We start from the raw sequence: 22,621 nt of genomic DNA on the forward strand, positions 1-22,621 counted from the left end.
CTGTAGCAGACAATTATGCAGCCAGTCTTATCCCTGTGACTTAACCCTTGAATCACCAATATCAATTAATCTACTGCCAAATTTTCATCTTGGGATGTGCACCACTAGTGCCCAAAACCTGGATATTGTGACAGGAACCAATCGGAGAGGCCACTGATTGGCCAGCTCACTTGTGGCAAGGCTTTGTTATAATGCAGCGCTACATGGCTGTTGGATGTTATCCGATTTCCATGATCGTTCTGCAATTGTACAATCATTTGTAGGGGTTATTAGTACAGTGCAAGAACCTTAAAGAGACCCTGTCATCAAACATGACTTTTAAGTCAATACCTTTTAATAGTAGAGGATACTAAGCTCTTGTATGATGTTTATTATCCCATATTAGACCATATATTGGAAGTGTAAATTTTATTCTGTGCTGGTCCTTGCTTCCCTAGCGGGCTAGGACCTGCATAGCTACTGCTTAGCAAACATTCTGATTTCAGGCAAGGTTAGTGAATTATCTGTGCATTATGAGATTGAGCAGAGTGAAAGTAATATGTGCAGAAGGAGATATATTATAATATTTTTCTCTGTATATTCACTTCCTTCTAGAGAAGAGAACAGACAAGTCTGCCGTCTCAGGGGCTATCCGTTTGCAGATCAGCGTGGAGATAAAGGGTGAAGAGAAAGTGGCCCCGTACCATGTTCAGTACACGTGTCTGCATGAGGTAAGCACCCTTTGCATGTTTATGATGCCCAAGCCTGGATTGGTGGAAAAGCCACCGTGACAAGGAGCAATAAGAAAGAAAAGATTCGGTGTTTGAGGTTGGCAATATATTATTGTATTGGTGTTTCAAATTAATAGTTACCAATATACATCAAAGCATATTAAGAGTAACAGGATGTAAGGTCAGAGCTTGGTACAATCATCAGGGTACTTTTAACCGTTGTCTATACATAGGTTCTCTAATTAGGCAGGTATTAGTTCACAACAAACATGGAAATAACGAAAAGCATGCTAGACACCTCTTAGCGCGATGTGTTTCACCTATTGGCTTCTTCAGGGGTATTGTTGAGGACGTTTAGGCAGATAGTAGTAATATGGTGAAATAAATGTTGGATGGAATTGGGAAGAGAGCCAGGGATATCTAGTTAATAGTTGGAGATTATATAGATGTTAATGTCAAGGTTGCTCCAAGAGGAAAGGATCTAAAAAATCCTGGAAGTTCCAATGGATCTTCAGGGAAATCTAGAAAAACATGGTGAAATGTAGAAGACGTTGCCTCTACTGGCTGAGTAATAGCATCTGTATTAGAAGTAATAGCAAGATTGGTAACTGTTAATTTGAAACACCAATACATTTAATATATTGCCAACCTCAAACACCCAATCTCTTCCTTCTTTTTGTTGCTTGTAGAATTTAATGTAAATGTTACGTTTCTAAACTAATTATGCAACTTGCTAATATCAGAGAAAACCGGTGTATGAATATTTTTTTTTTTTTTAGTTGGTGGGTCGCACTGGTTTAGTTACAATATTAAGATTATCCAATATTTCTTCATTGGTTTTTGTAAGACATAAGAAAGTCCAGCCTTATAGGGCAACTTCACAGAGTATTTGTCCTTTATTAAATCCCGAACCCTCGTGAGTGCAACCCACCGAGGATAAGACAGTATCCTCCTCAGCTATTGATCTTTTCTCCTACATGGTCTTAGCTGGTCATTTTCATACCCAGCATGCGCCCTGTTGCCCCATTCATTCCTGTTGACCAGGTTGGTCAACGCTGTTGGAGACTTAGTGGTCGCCATGAGTCCAGCTTACTAAAAGAATGTATGAGGTGGCAGAAGCCATTATTATTACACAGTATTTATATAGCGCCAACAAATTACCCAGCACTGTACAAAATTCATAGTCATGTCACTAACTGTCCCTCAAAGGAGCTCACAATCTAATGTCCCTACCATAGACATATGTCATTAATACAATCTAAGAACAATGTTTTAGAGGGAAGGCAATTAACCTAACTGCATGTTTTTGGAATGTGGGAGGAAAACCACACAGACACATGGAGAACCTGCAAACTCCATGCAGATAGTGTGGCTGAGATTCTGCAAAGGCCGGAGTGCTAACCACTGAGCCACTGTGCTGTCCACAATTTGCAATATAAAGAGGAGCTGGGTGAAATCTTCTCGTAGGAAAAATCATTGGATTAGTAAAAGTTTTAAGTATCATTCCAGGTGGGCTGAACTCGGTCTGTGGTTTAGGATTGGATAACATCACAAAATGTTTGTTTTAATTACGTTTTAAATTTTTCCTTTCATTACGTCCGCTCTGTGTAATCCATGTGGACAAAAGCAAGCTCGACATTTCCACTGTGGGCTAAATATTTGCTGAAAGGTTTCTGTTTACAAGATAAAGTAATCCATACATTTTATAGGAGAGATCATTCTTAATATATAACTCTGTTTAATTAAATAAATATTTATTTTATTTTCTGTGTAACTTCTAGACACAAAAAAATTAAAAGTTTTACTTTACATAGTTACATTATTAATCAGGTTGAAAAAAGACACAAGTCCATCAAGTTCACCCACTAGGAAATAAACACATCCCAGATATAAAACCCTATGGGCAAAAAAAAAAACCGAGGTACAATTTGCTCCAGCAGGGGAAAAAAATCCTTCCTGATTCCATGAGGCAATGGGATGTTCCCTGGATCAACAGTCACTGTTAGTTTTATTTTTTTCCTACAAATACCAGAAAAATGTGATTGTAAGGGTGAATAGGAATATAAATTACAGCACTTGACTAATGCTCTGCCCTGTTTCCTGGCTGTGTCCCTGTTCCAATGGAGGCTACAAGCTGATGTTTTATCACACATTAGATAGCCATGGTCCAATGTTGTCACCATCAGGAAACTACCTGGAAAATTGCCATGCAACCATTGCTGGAGTCCATATAGACAGAAAGGGGATGTAGCTCTGCAACACTGAGATGCAGCAATGGACAAAAAAGAATTTAATTTGAAGTAGATTCATTCTAGTTATATTTGGATCCCACACATCACATTCAGCTCTTTGGCCATTTGTGAGGACATCCATAAATCTCCAGTCTTACCGGCCAGTAAATTAAATTAGCTCTAATGACCCAAGTGGTGCCCTTGAGAGGCCCGTGACATGAAAATTATTGTTATGTCTTGGCTGAATTGCCGACGACCGGCCTGAACCATCTTCCACCTCTGGATGAACACTTATTACAGATCTCATTACCGAGGTTCTCTGCATCAGAAGTAGATGATATCACCATGTCTGTACCCTTAATGAACAACCGACGGTCTTTCATTAGATGGTTTTAAAGTCGTTGTGACTCAGAGTGAGGCCTCGTGAGTGAACCCAATGAATTAATTGGGGAGAAGACGTTTTATAGAATAAAAATGATTTCCTTATCTCTTAATGATCACGTTCTCTCCATTTTAAGCTCCGCTCTTGATGTAAAATCGCAACTCTACTTAAAGGGCAACTCCAGTCATATATCTCAAGTTAGAACTAATGATGATGTTTTATCACTTCACTATGGCCATTGGGGATTTTATGGGAGGGTCAGATGCCAGGTTGATTTTCAGATGTGGGAACTTGAACACAAGGGCCATTGTTTGGGTCTTAAGTTTCTATATTGGAAATGGAGAAACCAGAGCTAAAAACAAATGTTATAGTCCAGATTTGTTCAGGTGTCATCCAGGTTCACCATTTAGTCCAGGCTCAGAAATAACACAAATAGGTAAATCGCAGCACCTGTGCAGTTATGGCTGCGTTCACAAATGTCTCACACAGAGAGTGTAGTGTAGAGTAGTTCCTGCCCTACAACCTTACTTGCTTAGAAGTTTACAATGTTGCAGGTGACCTGGGTTATGTCCATAATGGTGGTGAGGTTGTGGTGGTTTTACTGGTATCTCATGCCAGGGAAATGCTGCCACATGTAGTGTCTCCAGTGTTCTCACAAATACTTTTCAGGTAGGTGAGGATAAGCTATAGGCTGGTGGTCAAAAAGTGGTACAGCACGTGATAAATGTTCCCAGTTGTTTTTACCATAGGAATCCAGTAACCCCTATCAATTTTTCCTATAAGTCCAATTTTTTAGTCATCTTTCTAATATGCGCCAACTGTCCAGTTCCCATGTATGGTAACTCAATTTTTTAGAAACTACCTAAAAACGGGCTGGGGAGAACAGTGGTCTCCCAGTGACAGCTCCATGGAGAATAAATAGGGGTGCTCACTAGTACCCCTAACTGCTGCCAGCTGTCCAATGTGCAGATGCAGGTTCTTTAAGAACTTTGTGATGCAAGTGCCAGCCACAGGGCGCTTCATGGAATTGCTTAAAGCAGGTATGGGAAAATGCTTCATCTCAGTCTAAGCCAAGTCACTGCCTAAAGTTGTAGGATAGCTTTGTACTAAAAAAAGTGACCTTTTTTTCTAAAAAATTGTTACTGAATATTGTAAATGGTCAGAAATACAAATTCGCAGACCGTAAAATTACTGGCAGTCCCTTGTAATGCCCGCTGACTCTTTTTCTTGCAGAACTTGTTCCATCACCTGACGGACATACAAGGCAGCGGGGTGGTGAAGATCCCAGAAGCGAAGGGTGAGGACGCCTGGAAAGTTTATTTTGATGAGACCACACAAGAGATTGTGGATGAGTTTGCAATGCGTTATGGGATAGAATCCATATATCAGGCCATGACGTGAGTCCTATATTCTATGGTTTTATATGAGGGTGACACTGGCTACATAGTTTAGTATTGTAGAGGGGAAACTTTTACTTTTCTACCATCAAAAATGAAACTTTGTTTTCTTAAAGGAATATTGAAGTAAAACTAGCGCTGTACAAAGTCCATAGCCATGTCACTAGCTGTCCCTCAAAGGAGCTCACAATCTAATGTTCCTACCATAGTCATATATCATTATCACAGTCTAAGGTCAATTTTGGGGTAAATCCAATTAACCTAACTGCATGTTTTTGGAATGTGGAAATGAGGAAAGCGGAGTACCCAGAGGAAACCCACGCAAACACAGGAAGTACATGCAAACTCCATGCAGATAGTGCCCTGGCCAAGATATGAACCTTGGACCTAGAGCTGCAAAGGCCAGAGTGCTAACCTCTGAGCCATAGTGTTGCCCAACTACCCCCCTCTTGCCCATGTCACCTGCTCACTCCTTGTATAATGAATAACCATCACCCCTTTGGATCCATGGCCAGAGAGTTGGTAAGTGACACAGGAAGCTATAAGGTGGAGTCACCTCTCTGTCTGGGCTGTGCTGCAAAGCCATGTGAATCATAGGACAAGCTGAAGAGTCCTTCCACAGGTAAAACATATTTATGATCTCTGATACATTTGTCCCACAGGTTTTATTTTTCCCGCCTATTAATTTTTTTTTCTCCAATAATCCCTGGTGATGTAGTGACAATGATTGATTTCAATGTGTGGCAGAATTCTTATCCCTGCATTGTGCTTCGCATCATTTACATTGCAGCAATAGAAGGATTAAATCCAGTCACTCTTATCTGCTATTATATGACACGACTTTGTGCAGGAAAGTGTGATTCACACCGCAGCGTTCCTGTTCCCAGGCGGAAGATCCAGAAATAGATTTTCTCATTAGCTGTATAGCTCACCGGTATGCGGAGGCCGGCAGGGCCTTCTCACCGGTATGCGGAGGCCGGCAGGGCCTTCTCACCGGTATGCGGAGGCCGGCAGGGCCTTCTCACCGGTATGCGGAGGCCGGCAGGAGCTTCTCACCAGTATGCGGAGGCCGGCAGGGGCCTCTCACCCGTATGCGGGGGCCGGCAAGGACTGCTCACTTATATGTGGAGGCCGGCAATGGCTGCTTGCCTAAATGCAGAGACAGATTGTCCCATTCATTATCTCTGAGTAGCGTGTTAGTAAACAGTCACTAATCATTCATTTGCTAGGGGTGTTTTATAAGATAAGCATATAACTAATTCTTCATTGTTGGTGAGCATTCTGCCCGTGGATAATAAATCATTATGGTGACTACAGAAAGCAGTTCCAAGCCCGTGACTCACACAGTCCTGACTTTCTTAACTTCTGCAGCGTCCTCTGGGTTACTCTGTAAATGGCGGACACAATAGATTGTGCGTCTTTGTGATGCATCCTAATGTAACTGTAGCAATGGGCTGTGCCCATCAGACGCTGACATTTCCACACAGAAAGGTTCTTATTATCAATTATATACTCCAGAGAAGCTGATTAACCTTTGTTAAGTGCCAGGGACACATAGGCAGCCCACTGAATGTCAGTGACATTTCAGTATATAGTGAGGTGTCACAGCTTAGGATAAACCTTCAGCCAGATTCAATTTCTCATCTGTCTAGACCAGATTGCAACCTATAATACTATATCTTTGGGGTTTTTTTTATACTTTTTTTCGTGCTTTTCTCAATGTGTAAAAAGGATGAATGCATAGAAACCATGTGAGTGAGTTTTAATACCTACAATTGTGGGAACAACTCTCTATCTGGATGGTAAAAGGGCTTAAAGAAAAACTTCAGGTTTTTTCACAGTGACTTTAAAAAAAATTATGATAATTGAAAAAAATGTCATTTGTATCTTCAATATCCACAGCGGTGCTGTCCTGGAATTCCTTTACATCGATCTGTTCTTTGAGTTCCAAAGTAGGTGATGCTCAGCATGATTTAATACAAAAGACTGAGGGCATCCTTTGAGTGTGGGACATCATGAGCCCACCCCCGAGGAGCATCCAGCTCAATAAAGACTGGAGGATCTGAACAGGAAAAAAGTATTTTTCGTGTCACATGACCACTGTAAAAACATCTGAAAAAAGCTATTTAAAAAATCCAAAAATATACATTTTGGGTATCTGGGGCACCATGTTACAGCTAGAATTGTGCTCCAAAAAATAATAAATCTTTTTGCTATTAAAAAAATATTTGTGCAAAGTCTTATAGCAGACTATTTTAGTGTTTGGATAATTTTAGTTATGAAGTTAGGGTAATTGGCTACCCCCCAAAATTGACCTTAGACTGTATTGTTCTTGTTTTCCATCGTGTGTCAGCTGTAAGACTTTTTTTTTTCTTTTTCCTCCAGACACTTTGCTTGTCTGTCTTCGAAGTACATGTGCCCTGGGGTCCCGGCCGTCATGAGCACCTTACTCGCCAATATCAATGCCTACTACGCTCACACAACTGCCTCCACCAACGTATCGGCCTCTGATCGCTTCTCAGCATCCAACTTTGGGGTGAGTCCTGGCCCTTCCTTACCCCGCTCCTCCCCCCAAATTCCCTTTTGCCCTTCGTACAATATTTGTTTTCTGCTGCATGCTCCCTATTGAACTCTGTGTTTTCTTTCTGCAGAAAGAACGCTTTGTGAAGCTTCTGGATCAGCTGCACAATTCATTGCGTATCGATCTTTCCATGTACAGGGTAAGTTCACAAATAGCATCCAACACAAAGAGATGATTGCAGACTGTCAGCACACGTTCTTCTCTCCCTTTAATCCCACTGCGAAGCAATGGCTCAATTCTCCAGACTCCTCTGTGTAATTAACTATCTCATGGAAGAAGATGAACAATCGGGAGCTCGGAGGATCCGCCAAGAGAAACGGAACCTGTGATTAGTGCACAGTACAAACAGCACCAACTATACCATTATACCAGGTGGTGCTATTGATGACAGAGTGCTTCTGGTAATTAAAGAAACGGGAGTTACTTCAACCTAGCTATAACCTGTCATATTGCTTTATTACACTTTGTGAAAGGGAAAAAGAAATAGTCCAGATATATCTAAGACTTTAAAATAAACCATTGATTTAAACTTATAGTACCAATGTACAAGATCTTCAACAGTCATAAAATTCTCTACATTTCTGAAGCTAGTTCCATATTGTTTCTGAGGCCAAACTTTGAAACTAGAAATACGCCAAGCTTCAAGGACAAAGCTCTAATTACATCATGATCAATGTTTCGTGATCCTATTGGGATCAGCCATATCCATCCTTCCCACCTACCCATTCTAATTACATCATGATCAATGTTTCGTGATCCTATTGGGATCAGCCATATCCATCCTTCCCACCTACCCATCTACCTGATATACAGCCTTCACATCTACCTACCCCATACACAGCCTTTCCACCTACCTACCTACCTGATACACAGACTTCCCACCTACCTACCCCATACACAGCCTTCCCACCTACCTACCCCATACACAGCCTTCCCAGCTACCTACCCCATACACAGTTTGAAACTAGAAATGTTATGGGCACACCAAGCTTCAAGGACAAAGCTCTAATTACATAATGATCAATGTTTCGTGATCCTATTGGGATCAGCCATATCCATCCTTCCCACCTACCTACCCCATACACAGCCTTCCCATCAGTCCTTTTCTGCTGCCTGTCTTTGTAGTTCTCTTCATTGGCTTCCATTTCACCTGAGAATCAAATTCATCTCCTGTGCTATACAGCAACAATCCATTGAACTCCCTCATCACATGTCGCCCATACCCCATCCTGGTGGTCTCCCCCCACCCCACCATCCAAAACCATACTCTTCACCGAGAACAAGGCCCAAGGGAAGCCCGACAATGTTGTGTGATGTGAAGCTTTACATTTATAATAGATGAACCATCATGAAAGAATGTTTGATTTGTTCTTTATACTGGAGATCACTGTGATGTCTCTCTTCTGTGTATAATGGTGGCTCACAGTCCTCAATGGGGGCGACAGTAGAATAAAAATGGCTAATGCAGCATTGTCAATACACAAAACAATATCATCACTTGTAAAGAGATCTTGAAACTACTCCTCATCTTCCCTTAAAATTATATGTGCATTTACATGCTTTTACCATATATTCTGCATGTTATTTGCTTGAAAAATTCTCCCTTGTACAGACACCCATTGCCCCTGAGACTTTTGCTGGGTACTGTCATGCTAAATGTCAGCTGCCCCAACAGACTGAAACACTCCACTCTGGGTTGCTGCATAAATGTTTTGTAGGAAGTTGAAGGGAGTGGAAGAGGAGCTGGGCCAACACTTATAGTAATTAGACACTCCCAGAACAGTAGAGGGCTATGGGGTCCAAGGAGGGATGGGATGTTCTAGGAAACTAAATCCTCCTGGAGCACTTAAATCTTTTAGAAGGTCAAAGACAAACAAAATTAAGGGTAAAAAAATCGCTCCAAATAAACCTAGTAATTTCCTTAGATTTTTTTCTTGGGGACAGGGTCTCTTAAAAGAAAAGAAGTAGGATATGATATGGAATTAAAGGTTAAATCCAAACAATAACTTTTTCCTATTTGCTTCCTGTTAAATTTTTCATTTAAAACTTTTTGTTCCATCTATATAAGTGCAAAGGATCTTGGTGTAGCTGATACCTTCTTGGACTCTTTGTAGAGGTGGAAGGGGTCCTATAGTCCCATCGTAGGGCATAACATTGTTCTTCTATATATCCTGTATGGTGAATGAGCATTGTCACCCCTGCACAGGACTAATGCAGCCACCACATCTCAGCGCTGTTTTTTTGGACCATCAGACTCTGCTTTGCTCCTGTTAGCAGTTGCGCAGCATTTGCTGTGATTTCAGCTCCAAGGCTCCCAATGTTATTGCCAGTGTTTCAGCTCCAGCTTCAACCACCCTGTCTATTTCTGAAAGAGAACATGGTCAGAAAGGCAGCAGCCTGGCAACTTCCTGCATGACGTCTGCCTCTATGAGTATCCAGAGTGGCCTTCTTCTATAACTCCAACAATGCCAGGCTAGCTTGGGAATGGTACACCAGGCTGGATGGATTTTGGAGCCTGGGCTCTGCTGTTCCCCAACCAATCTGTCTTACTGTTCAATAATGAAACATTTACCATCTGTTCCATACAGCCTTCCAAAGGAGTTGGCCTGAAATGTTTATCAACACTTACGCCTGCTAAAGAGTAACTAAAGGCAAATATTAAAAAATTACATTTGGTGTCTGTAATGAATCACTATTCTACATGGAAAAGTGAATGTATATTGGTTTTGTATGCAATTTTTCATAATGATCAGGACCAGCAAATAACCCCAAAATCAGTGCTTTTATTTATGTGATCTGGACTAAACTTTACTTTTCATCATTTACATGTTTTCAAGGCTCCTTTTAGCTTCTTTGATGGGATAAAAAGGCTTTTATTTTTATTGGCTGTGTTAGAAGTCCTTTAGGAAATAAATATAATAATCTCCTGGTGTACACAATTCTGTGACAGTTTGTAGAGGATATTGAGCTTAATGGTCCTGTATTGGTCACCACATAGAGGCTGATTTTACTTGGAGCATGCTTGTTAAAACATCTATAGTTACTCTCGATCATAATACAGAAATTCGTATGAATATGACCCTGTAATTTGGTGCTGTAAAATAAAGTAACATTGCATATAGTTTGCCATCACCCCAACTGTCACATTGTACCTTTACAGGGCCTGATGTGTACCCCATGTGATGGTGCGACCCCTCCCTCAAAGATTTTATACAAATATTGACTTCTGAAAATGTGACCTATAGGTCTAGTCAGCTCCACCACCCCCCTTCATTGTACATGGAGTTTGACTGGAGTTGCAGTTTTTTAGTTGGCCTCCCTGCCACACTGCGGAGTTGTGCAGCTCTGTGCACTTAGGCAGCCTTATATTTTCATCATTCTCTGTAGTTTCTGGCTGGTGGGGAGTCACAAAAGCTCTGGGTAGCAGAGATGGATTATGGCAGAAAAGGACCTTAGGCAAGGTAGCCATTCACCCCCCTCCCCTTTCCCTACCTCCTCATTAGGCATTGATAAGGATTGCAATATGGGCAAAACAACCTGTTTGAGTAAACTCCAATATTTAATCCAGAATTTTTTTTAACCTGGGTGGGAAGAAGCTGTAGGTAGGTGGCAGCCCCTGTATTGTGACCCAACTATTCAGTAACCACCCAAAACCAAACAGTGGTTACTGTAAAGTTCCAGGTGGTGCACCCAGCTAAAAGGGTCTGGGGAGAACACTGTACTGGTATGGTCCCATAAAACACCTTCTGCCTACAAGTCCATCCTCTCTTGCAAAGTGCAGTGCAGGTACACAGCTGTAACCAATTGTGCTATTTGTCTAATTACAGGTGGTAGCTGGGCTCCCTAGGCATCCCCTGAGCCCTATGCTTCTGTCTAGCATTACCTATCTGACTCTGCTAGGTGGTCATAACAAAGCTCTCTATTACAGTAAATGTAATACACTTGTGCAAAGTATCCATGTGCAAGGAGGCAAGGATGGGTTGCAGAGGAAGTACAATAAGCTTCCATGGTGTCACTAGAATAAGAGGCACTAACACAAGCAAGCATGGGATATACAGATAAAATAAAACATTTCAAAAGTAAGATGAATCTTTCTTGTTCCTTTGGCATCTCTTAATTCTGCCAAGGTTTTCTCTGCGCCCGGTCTGTGCTGGCTGGAATAGGATGTCTCATTCCTCCAAATGAATTCCCTGGTTGGTTTTGTAAATCTTTAGTACAAAATAGTGTGAAACTTCAGATACAGCCCAGGGACATTTGTACGTCTCCCAAGAACAAAGTTGGGTTATGTAAATGTTTGCTGAAGTGTTACTTCTCTGGAAGTAGAATCATGTCTCTATTAGTAATAGTCAAGAAAGAAAAAAATATGTAATGTGATTGTAAGTATTGAGATTTGTAATGTTTTTTAGTTTTTTTGCTTTTGGTGATTTCTTTAGTGCTGCCCACATGTGTCTAAGCACGGTCATGTGATCTCTCTGCAGGGGCAGATCAGGCTTCACATTGGCTGATCACCTCTTCATCTGATCATGTGACTGAATGCCTGTGTATACTTGACCGATAGCAATGGGAACTTTGAGCAGTCATTTCTCTAGGGAAGGTTTCTTTTATTCTGTATCCAACATTTATAGGTCAACTTTAATAACATTGTCTTATATGATAATTTCTCAGACAGTTGTGTGACAGTGGCATAGTGCCAAAGTCCAAAGTACCTAGGTAACTTTATAGCACCTGCATGCTTTATTACCCTTCTGAACCAATTAAATGACCCAATAACTACAGCTCCATATTATTCTCCTCTTGTTACCACAATACAGTGCTGAGTTCTTGAACAGGCATTTGCTAAACCTGAATGCAGTCAAATAGGGGTCGGAGAGAGGTTCACCTTAAAGAATAAGAAAATATGGAGACTACTAAGCTCAGCTCCCCTTCTGAAAATAAAAAATTCTCTAGATCTCATGCCAATTCAGTGGCTTTAGGATTTTGAGCTTGTGCAGATAAGGACTTATGGCATTACCCCGACTTGCTCTATGCTTTTTCCTGGTTAGTTATTCAGAATAAATTAAATGCAGAGGCAACCAGATATCTGATCATTGGAAGTCTGCATTTTTCTTTCAGTGCAAGTAATTATTAAGACATTGCAGACAAGAAGGAGATTAAGACATAATGGAGCCCTGGGTAATATAGTTTGCTGTTCACACACCTTTGATTGACATTGATAAAAACTGCAATAGAGAAGCCTCTTCACCTGCATTGCTCCTTCAGATACCGACTGGCTACAAATCTATTCCTGAAGCAGATCTTTCACCGATCACCCCCATCCTCTTACTTTTACTGTGGAAGCGTTAACAATATAAATGTTCAAGGTTAGGTTTCATTTCAAATAATGTTCCAGACAACGGCCATCTTTGGAAAAAATCAGGCATGGTCCTCTTACTCTCCTCTGTTCTGCTGAGCACTGTGTAGCCTATGCAAAGAGCAGATCTCTTCTTTCCAATGAAATGACCTAAATGTTATGTTTGCCTCTTCTTTGCATTCAATAGTGCTGACATCTTAGGATATTGAGCCTCATTATTCCAATTCATTTGTTTTGCAGAACAATTTCCCCGCCAGCAGCCCTGACAGACTGCAGGATCTAAAGTCCACTGTAGATTTATTGACCAGCATTACATTCTTCCGAATGAAGGTAAGACAGCTCTGATACACCAATGGGTATGCTATTGGGAGTACGATGTAATCTCAAGATCTGAAGTGTTTTTGTATGTAAATGAATGTCAAGGTGAACAGTTGACTTATCATTTATTTCTGATGCTGAAGCAAATTCCTCAAATAATGATACCACGCAGTACTTTCTATAGGAGGAACAAGACTGTACAGCCAAACACACCCCATGTGCTACCTCGGGCAGCCATTCTCAAAGGCTCCTTCACAGGTTGCTATTTGCTTGCACTATAGCTGACTGACCTCCCATTTGATGATATCTGCATAGTTTCAGGACCAACACAACTTTGCATGGCACTAATGATTTTTTTAGTGGTCTGTAAGGATGGTATTCTGACCGTAACTGGGCATGCTTTCCACTGCCTAACAAAATAAGGAGTATTCAGTCACTGCGCAGGGGCATGATCGGGTGGCGTAGCCCGCTGTAAATATAGAAAAAAGGGAGCTGATCTCACTAAGCATGCGTGCGATTGACATCTCTTTCTCCTTGGAGGAAAAAATACCCCTTCTGTGCCTTCCTGAAATCGGGCATGCGCGAAAGTAGCAGCGAAGAGCCTCCTGGGATGCGGGACTTAGGTATCCCGGGAGGCTCTGCAGTCCCATTCAGTCTTGATCGCCACACCCTTTTTAAAAAATAAATAAATGCAATTTTTTTTGTTCATATATAAGGGTTTTCTACCCTTTTATGAAAAGTAAAAATGTTGAGTTTAGGTCCACTTCAAAATGCTTGATCAGTTCCTGCACAATCAATCAAAACCATTTGACATGGATAGGCGATTTGCACGGCTTTCATTCCGCTTTAAAGGGACCCATCACTGATAGATTATGAAAGCTGTCATTGCTGAAATTATTTAAAGAATAATAATTGTCTGGATGTAAAGATGACTTTTCAGCTTCAGTAGTAACTCCTGAGCTGTGCGTTCTCAATCAGTAATTTAGAAATTATTGAAAGAAGAAAATCAGAACACCAACCAGACAATCAGGTTAGGACAAGCAGCTTTCATTGTCTCTTAGTGATCGATTAGCTTTAAAAATCAAGTCTCCTGCCTTTCCGGACAGGATTGTACTATATGTCACAGCTATGTATATCTCAGTATTGGATAGATAGAAATACAAATCCCTCGGCAGGTAAGCGCTCCCTTTTCTATGTATTTTTAGCAAGACTGCCAGTTACCATTCTTCCTATAAGTAAGGTAGGATCGGTTCTTGTGAAGTGAGACGATAACATTACAGCCGATTGCAGCTGTCAGCTAAGAATTCAGTGCACAGTGTGAGATGTACCATAGCTGAGGAGCTGCAGGCTTATTTCCTCTGCTTGAAAACGCTGAATGTGTCAGCTCTGTGCCAGGAAGAGGCGGCACGAGGGACCTTCAAAGAGAGCACTTTGCATCCTGCCTTTGTTTTGTGGGATATCGAAGCCTCTGGAGTAATGCAGATAACGGATTAGCAAATATAACGAGAGGATTATTGAAGTCAGATTCGTCTCACATGCACTGGCATTTAGTCCTGATCTGTGCTGGGAATTACAGGGTTAAATGATACCTTTACTGGTTGAGCTGAATATAGTTTCAAGCTCCCAATATAGCACCGCTCTGTTCTGGCATGATGTACAGAAGCAGATATTGGTCATGAATTATGCACATCAGGGCAGAGCTATGACATTTTTTGGCTTTGACAGAATTCTGTAAAATGATTTCCTGCGTCGGTATTGTTCAGTCTCCTAGAATTTAGCACTGTCTGGTGCACAAATTCACAATGTGCTCTCCAAAATGGTATTTCCTTGAACCACAAATCACATTCAATCTTGTCCTGAAAGCTCAAATTCTAATTATCTCTGTGACTCTTATTCCTTGCAGAGACAATTCAGACATGGAGCAAATAACTTCTAAAATGCTAGATTGTAAGCTCTTTGGTGCAGGGTCCTCTCCTCCTCATGTGTCACTGTCTGTATCTGTCTGTCATTTGCAACCCCTGTTTAATGTTCAGCGCTGCGTAATATGTTGGTGCTGTATAAATCCTGTTTATTAATAATAAAAAATAACGGATAGCAATATGGAGTATATAATGTTTAGCAGGGCTCATTAGGATCTAAGAGGTTACATTAGTTGTTAAAGTGGACCTGCCAGTAACTCTATCTGCATAAAAAGATTACAAAGAAGTCACAATGCTATATACAGCAGCATCATTTTCATTTAGCCACACCTTTTCCTCACAAAAAAGACATCCTTTAGCTTCCATAAGTGACTCAGGACTAAAATTATGTCATCAGTGTGCTGCAGGCAGCTGGAAACATTTCCTTAGTCTCCTCTTTCCCAGTGACAGTGCAATGTATTTTGTAGCAAGGTGAGAGGCAGTAGCACTATGTTAGATATAAATGGACACAGCCAATGACTCCAAAGATACCAGGATTTACATGGTTGTGTCATCTCTGAGGTGCCACTCCAGTCCAAGAGGTAGCTAGTAAACCTGGGTGATTCCTGAACAATGGTTGTGTCCTTCTGGAGAGATAAGCAGATGTCAGGGGTAGAACTCTGATCTCTTTGAGTGGTAAAAAATACCTGGAAGTGTTATGCTGACACATTACTGAGCATATACTTGGCATAATACAATCAGATTCTTCATGATTTGTCCACTTCAAGTCTTCTAATTGACCCGCTATGTGTGTTTAGATATATGAATGCTTCTCTGTGTGTGAAGTTGTTATAGAGCTCCTGTCGCCTATTGTTGGCTCATGTTTAACAAATGACCAGCTTCAACAAGCCATGATATCTTCGGTGTACAATGATCGTATTTTTGTGTCTTCTTGGCCAGGTACAAGAACTACAGAGCCCTCCACGTGCCAGCCAGGTGGTCAGAGACTGCGTCAAGGCCTGTCTGAACTCCACCTACGAATACATCTTCAACAACTGTCACGAGCTGTACAGCCGCGAGTACCAGTCCGACCCAGTACGTTTCCTCTTTTTATTTGTTCATAAACATTCCTTCTTTTATAGATATTTTTTATTTGTAAAGTTTCAATGTAGCTGTGGATTTTACTTTTATAAATAAATTTTTATTTATAGAGTTTGGTTAGGACAAATCAATACAAAGATACCCCAAGTGCCACTTTTTAAAAACATGGTAGAGCGAAGGGGCTCAGAAACATCGGCTTCTTGGGCAATACGGTGGTGGGGCCCGGAAATGTGGCTTCGTGGGCAGGGACTATCGGCTCTGATCTGTTATATGCCCCTCCTCTGCTGCATTACTTTTCCCTTGATCTGCAGCTTATAAAGGCTATTCAATTCTTTCCAGTCATTTTCAGATTTTATATTATAAAAGTTATACACCTTCACAGGAGGGAGGGGTCTCTAAATTCAGAAAATTCTAATGCTGGAGGTTTCTTTATATTGGAAGCAAGTTACCCCATAGGAGGTTCATGTATATTGATTTCATTGATTTTCATTGTTGATTTTTATTGTATATTGTTACATTGGCAGCATGGTCCTCCCAGAAGGTCTTAGTCGCAACAAGTTCTCATGATGAAAATCTCTATATATTACCAACAAGTTCCCTCTCAGGGGGTATCTGCATACTAGCAGCAAGCTCCCCTATCTTCATAGGTCGGTAACAAGTTCCCATAAAGCAATCTCTGTATATTAGCTGCAAGTTAACCCATAGGTTGTCTGTAAGTTTCTAAGAAGATCCTATAATGAAAATCTTTATATATTAGCAACAATTTCCCTCTCAGGGGGTCTCTATGTATAGGCAGCATGTTTCCCAATATGGAGTCTGTGTAGAATGGTAACAAGTTCCCACACAGGGGGTCTCTGCATACTGACAGCAACCTCCCCTATAGAGGGTCTTCATAAGTTGGTAACAAGTTCCCATCAAGAAATCTCTGTATATTGGCTGCATGTTTCCTAATAGGTGGTTTCTGTAGGTTGGTTAACAAGTTCCGATGATGAAAATCTCTATATATTAGCGGCAAGTTCCCTCTCGGAGGGTCTCTGCAAACTAGCAGCAAGTACTAAGTTCCCCCAGGCGGTTTCATTATATTGGTGACAAGTCTCCCAAAAAATGGTCTGTGTAGAATAAGTTCCCAGGCAGTGGGTCCCTGCACACGGACATAAGTTCTCTAATGGGAGGCCCTCAAAAGTCGGTAACAAGTTCCCATAAGCAATCTCTGTATATTGGCCACAAGTTCCCCCATGGATGGTCTCTGTAAGTTGGAAACAAGTTTACATGAAGAAGGTCTCTATATATTACCAACATGTTCCCTCTCGGGGGGGGGGGGGGTCTCCTGTATAGGGCAGCAAGTTTCCCATTATGGAGTCTGTGAAGAATAACAAGTTCCTGCACAGGGGATCTCTTCATAAAGTTACTACAAATTGTTACTTTGTAAATTATAACAACCTTCTTCTTTTCACCTCTGTCCATATCTAGAACATAAAGAATATAACTCAGAGATAGTGTAAGAGATCCATGGAATTATGGACAGAAATAAAAAATGACATATTTATTGCAATCAATCAGTAGAATTACCACAGCAGGTAAAATTTTTTTAAACATTCTTTATTTAAGATTTTCAACATAACAAGTAAATAGCAGTTACTTACGCATTTATACGCAGTTAATATTTTTTGAGCTGTTTCTGTAACTTTTATTTCCTTCCAACAAACTCATTATATTTCAACTTCCAGTAATATGGTGACAGCCCTATTTGTCTTGCAGTGAAATTGCACAGCACAGGATAGTCTTAGATAGACATGAGTTTTAATAGCACTTTAAAAGTCAAACTCAATCTTTTCAAGTAGTTACAGCTACAGCTTTCTTCTTCTAAAAATATATATAAAGAAATCTTAATAAAAAGCTGATTATTGTTAACCTCTGCTTGTCCTTTTGCACATATTGAAGAAATAATAGATCCACTGCCATGATAGCCTGGTAAACAAATTGGGTCTAGTTTATCCTGTTTGTGGTCACAATTTTATGGATTTGTTCTGTCATACTGATACTGATCATCGTTGCTTCTTCATTTCTAATAAGTGTCAGGGACATACATACCCCTGCATGGGTATTTTGGAAAGGGAGGACAACTTCAAGTGGTGGAAAATTGGTCATCTTCACCAAATTGGAACATCCATTCCTATACATGGGGGGGTCCTTGACACTTCCTATCTTCCACATATAATGCCATTTTCACATCTCTACCTGACAACTGATAACAATTTACACCTTCAGCCAAGTAAATCGAAAGAATAAATACCTCATCCAGGCTTTCTGATACCATGAAATGGTCGTATTCTTATAGAACAGGGAATTTGCACAATGGTCATCCTGTCATCCTGTTCTTGGAAATCAGCATCTGCCTTGACTCACTCCATGCTGACTTAATTAATGTATCTGAGTTTCCCATGTGGATATAAATGGTGGTGTATGTCCTTGACATTTACAAGTCCTGTTAAAAGTGAGTAGCTATTATTTGCTATGATACAGGGGGCCTTTGAATACCAAAATACCAAAAACCGCTGTGATAATGCTACTTGCAGGTTGTATGATACAGGCAGCGTTTGATTTTCCCTATAGTTACACCTCAGGAACTGAAGGAGATTTCTCTGTGTGTAAAATTATAACATTTTAATCATTGTTTTAAATTTTAGAATTTAAAGAAAACAAATACTTTGCAGTTAAAGTAAAGAGATTCTAACTAAAACAAGGAAATACATCAATCTTTATAGGCATACAGAATCACTTCTGTATAGGGCCCACAATATAAACAAAAATTTCTACGCAAAAAAAAATAGGATCACTTTTTGCATCAAAAAATGACAGAATTAGAACGCTAGGGGGGTTAATTAATGTATCTGAGTTTCCCATGTGGATATAAATGGTGGTGTATGTCCTTGACATTTATGAGAACATTACAAGTCCTGTTAAAAGTGAGTAGCTTATATTTGCTATGATACAGGGGGCCTTTGAATACCAAAATACCAAAAACTGCTGTGATAATACTACTTGCAGGTTGTATGATACAGGCAGCGTTTGATTTTCCCTATAGTTACACCTCAGAAACTGAAGCAGATTTCTCTGTGTGTAAAATTATATAATTTTAATCATTGTTTTAAATTTTAGTCAGTAGATCCTAATTATGAATATATATTGTGCAACAGAGAAAACAAATACTTTGCAGTTAAAGTAAAGAGATTCTAACTAAAACAAGGAAATACATCAATCTTTATAGGCATACAGAATCACTTCTTTATTTCTAGTTACCATTAAGCAGCTTGTCCAATACAGTATAATTGGAAGTCCATATAAGCAAAAAGTTCACAAACCGTTAATAGGATGGATAAAGCATTTGTCTAACATTTTTGACACAAAAATGAATAAAAAAGCACAAACCACTTAAGGTTAAAAGTGTGTGGGATTTTAAAGGCATATATCCCCAAAGCAAACAAACACTAGATAACTTTTCGTATCTTTAAAATTATACAACTTTAAATTGCAACAGTTTTTCACCATAAAAACGTATACATTTTTACAAAAACATGTTTAAACAAATAGAAAACATTGTTAAAATATTTTTCATCCATCTAAAGAGGTTACTCCATTTGAAAATCCATCCAATCCACTTCATCAGCAGTTTTAAATGGTGAAAGGAACCAAGTTTTTTTTACTTAGTATTTTTTTTACTAAACAATATTTGGTTCATTTAACCATTTAAAACTGCTGATGGAGAGGATTTACATCCGCGAAACACGTTAAGTGAAATTAAAAATATGGTGTTCATCTACAGAAATACATGAACAAATATTTGAAAAATGGAGTAACCGCTTTAGGTGGATGAAAAATATTTTACCAATGTTTTCTTTGTGTTGAAACATGTTTTTGTATAAATGTATATGTTTTTATGGAGAAAAACTGCTGCAATTAAAAGTTGTATAATTTTAAAGATACGAAAATACTACTGTTTGTTTGCTTTGGAGATATGTGCCTTTAAATCCTACACACTTTTAACCTTAAGTGGTTTGTACCTTTCTTTATTCAATAGGATGTGCCATTTTTAATAATAACGGGGTAAAGCAAAAATAATAGCACAAAAATGAAAGTCCGCCATCTTTAATTTTTGTTCAAGCTGGTTCTAACCACAAGGGTCTCTTATCAGACTTCAAGGCGTTCTGTGCTCAGCTTTCAGGGTCATCCCGCTGTTTCTAGTTTTAGATACTGCTCTCTAAAAACAATGTAACAAAGCAGTAACTATTCTTCATAGAAGCAGAATATATTTTATAGTCTATATACAGACCCTATATATTTTTATCACACTTACTAATGTTGCTTTGACTTTTGTTTCTCCAGAACAAGAAGCAGGATCTACCTCCCGAAGAGCAAGGGCCTTGTATAAAGAACCTGGATTTTTGGCCCAAGTTGATCACGCTGATTGTATCGATTATCGAGGAAGATAAGAACGCCTACACTCCTGTACTAAACCAGTAAGCAGCTCCCGTCGCTGTCTGGGCGCTCCATGTCCGCCTCACCTTGTCTCCTTCTAACCCTTCTGTGCTTTGTAGAGCGGTCATCTCCTGTCAGTCTGTCTTCCTGTCCGCTTTGTCTCTTGTTGTATAAGTGACGTCGGCCAAGCTTCCTGATGGCAGGGTGAGTGAGGGAAAACATTGCTCATGCTTGCCTGTCGCCTGAGTTGCATGCTCATCATCTGGATGGCCTGACCAGGTTTGAAAGGACAATTGGGAGGGCTGGGTGCTATTTTGTTGTAAAGGAGTAGCCTGTAGACAAGAATTGCTTTGCGTTTTTATGTACAGGTAAGACATTGCACCCCACATGGTTATTACTGTTAATACAATGATGCACTTTTAATTTCCTCCAGAGAGCTCCAAAGTGCAACAAAATATTGCATCTAGACTTTTTAGTGGATTTTGGGACTTTAAAACTGGTATAGGGTTTCCTGCACCTGGGTTGATCTGGGTTGCAATGTAACATACTCATAGAAAAAGTAAGGACTTTATCAGTGTTCTGCCTTTTTTTTTTTATGGGACGAAAAAAATCTCGATCCCACACATGTGCAGTGAGATCTGCACTTTTCCTCCATCTACGTCACCTGATCTTGCGCCTGTGCAGTGCAAGATCAGGTGTTGTGTGAAAAAGAATGAAGAAGATGTCGGCGCCCGAAACTTCCTCTGCGCCGGGCCAAAAGCAGATACCGGGATAGTGAAAGGTCAGTTTACCATATGTGCTCCCTCGGAACCTAATCTCAGGACAGATAGAGAGAATTACAAATACTTTGGCTGACACAACAGCTCTCTTTTTCGTGGACTTTTGAATTCAAAAAGAACTACTTTCCCCATCCACACCTTAGATCGGGTCGGCAAACTCTGGCGTTTAGGCCAGATACGGCCTAGCCAGTAGCCTGTTTCAGCCCAACGCCCCCCTGGTCGATCTGGCCGAATCCCGCCCCGCAGGGGTCGGCAACCTGCAGCCCCGGTAAGGGGACATTCCCTCTCCTCTCTTTGCAGTGCGGAGTAGAGGGATTTCCTTTCAGGGGCGTGCCTGGTGGGGGGAGGAGCCATCAGCACAGAACTTGAGTGAGAGTCCGGCCTAGTGTGCCTTCTTGACCTCCTAAAATGACCTAGTAGCCAAAAAAGTTTGCTGACCCCTGCCTTAGATCATATTTGAAGATGACATCTTGCTGCCAACCCGCCATCCGGGTTTGGTATGTCAAGAATAAACACATTTTACATTTGCGTTTGATGTCTCATCAATAGTAGAATCCTGTCTATTCTTGCTGCCATTCTTTTCTTATATTTCCATTTTATTTTATGTGATTCCCTAGTGTATTTTTATCATGGAAATTTTATCACTAGACACACAATATTTACAATAACTGCAGGTGAAGTATGGTAAGTCACAAATGTGTTTTATCTTCTGCATACATCAACAAATCTCTCTGCCATAGTCCCCAACTCTGTTCCTGTACACCTGGGAATTTCGGGTGTTACCACTGACCTTAGAAAGTTATAGAACCCCCTGTTTCACTCTTTGTATTCTAAAAATACAGAAAGATGCTGGAAACGCCTCATAAGAGAACCCAGCTGGTTTGCTGATCCAGGAACAAGGCACAAAGATGGTTCAAGCCCCTTATTAATGGCACATCAGGTGTACAGCACTGAAAACTCTGCATGGAGATTGTGGGAAACTCTCATAATGAGACCAGCAGGTGTACAGACCAGGGAACCCAGCAAACCAGTTGTGCAGACTTGGGTGTGGGGATGGTATAATTAAATATTTAGTAGCCAAGGTACATTTTGGACTGCACCATAGTTGATAGGAAACATTCGCCATGCATGGGTCCTACTGGGTGGGGGTCGCTATGGTTGTCTTGGCTTTGTATGTTGGCTGACACAGACCTAGATATTGCATGTGTCTGTAAAGGGGGCCTGTTGCCTAAAATATCTTGTACAGACTGCATTTAAGAATATAATATATGTATAAGAAAATATTCAGTAACTCCCAATTCTCTTCACTCTACTGCTCAGTTTTTTTTGGTTATCGCATCGGCTTCCTTTTTTCTAAATGGATATGTAGACCTTTTATTGAAGTTTTTAATATTCTTC

At 40.3% G+C, this 22,621-nt stretch overlaps 1 protein-coding gene across 14 annotated transcripts in view; it reads left to right on the plus strand.

Moving 5' to 3' along the window:
• The window catches only part of UNC13B (unc-13 homolog B), a 256,653-nt gene that overhangs the window by 188,351 nt on the left and 45,681 nt on the right, over nucleotides 1-22,621 (plus strand). For all 14 annotated transcript variants that reach the window (XM_072413562.1, XM_072413563.1, XM_072413565.1 and 11 more), the window contains 7 exons: nucleotides 595-710; nucleotides 4,557-4,720; nucleotides 7,106-7,256; nucleotides 7,372-7,440; nucleotides 12,892-12,981; nucleotides 15,828-15,962; nucleotides 20,352-20,485. In XM_072413562.1, the coding sequence (XP_072269663.1) occupies nucleotides 595-710; nucleotides 4,557-4,720; nucleotides 7,106-7,256; nucleotides 7,372-7,440; nucleotides 12,892-12,981; nucleotides 15,828-15,962; nucleotides 20,352-20,485 (859 nt within the window). The remainder of the gene's footprint in view (nucleotides 1-594; nucleotides 711-4,556; nucleotides 4,721-7,105; nucleotides 7,257-7,371; nucleotides 7,441-12,891; nucleotides 12,982-15,827; nucleotides 15,963-20,351; nucleotides 20,486-22,621) is intronic.

The sequence above is a fragment of the Pyxicephalus adspersus genome, chromosome 6, assembly GCF_032062135.1.
Source record: "Pyxicephalus adspersus chromosome 6, UCB_Pads_2.0, whole genome shotgun sequence".
Taxonomy (NCBI): Eukaryota; Metazoa; Chordata; class Amphibia; order Anura; family Pyxicephalidae; genus Pyxicephalus; species Pyxicephalus adspersus.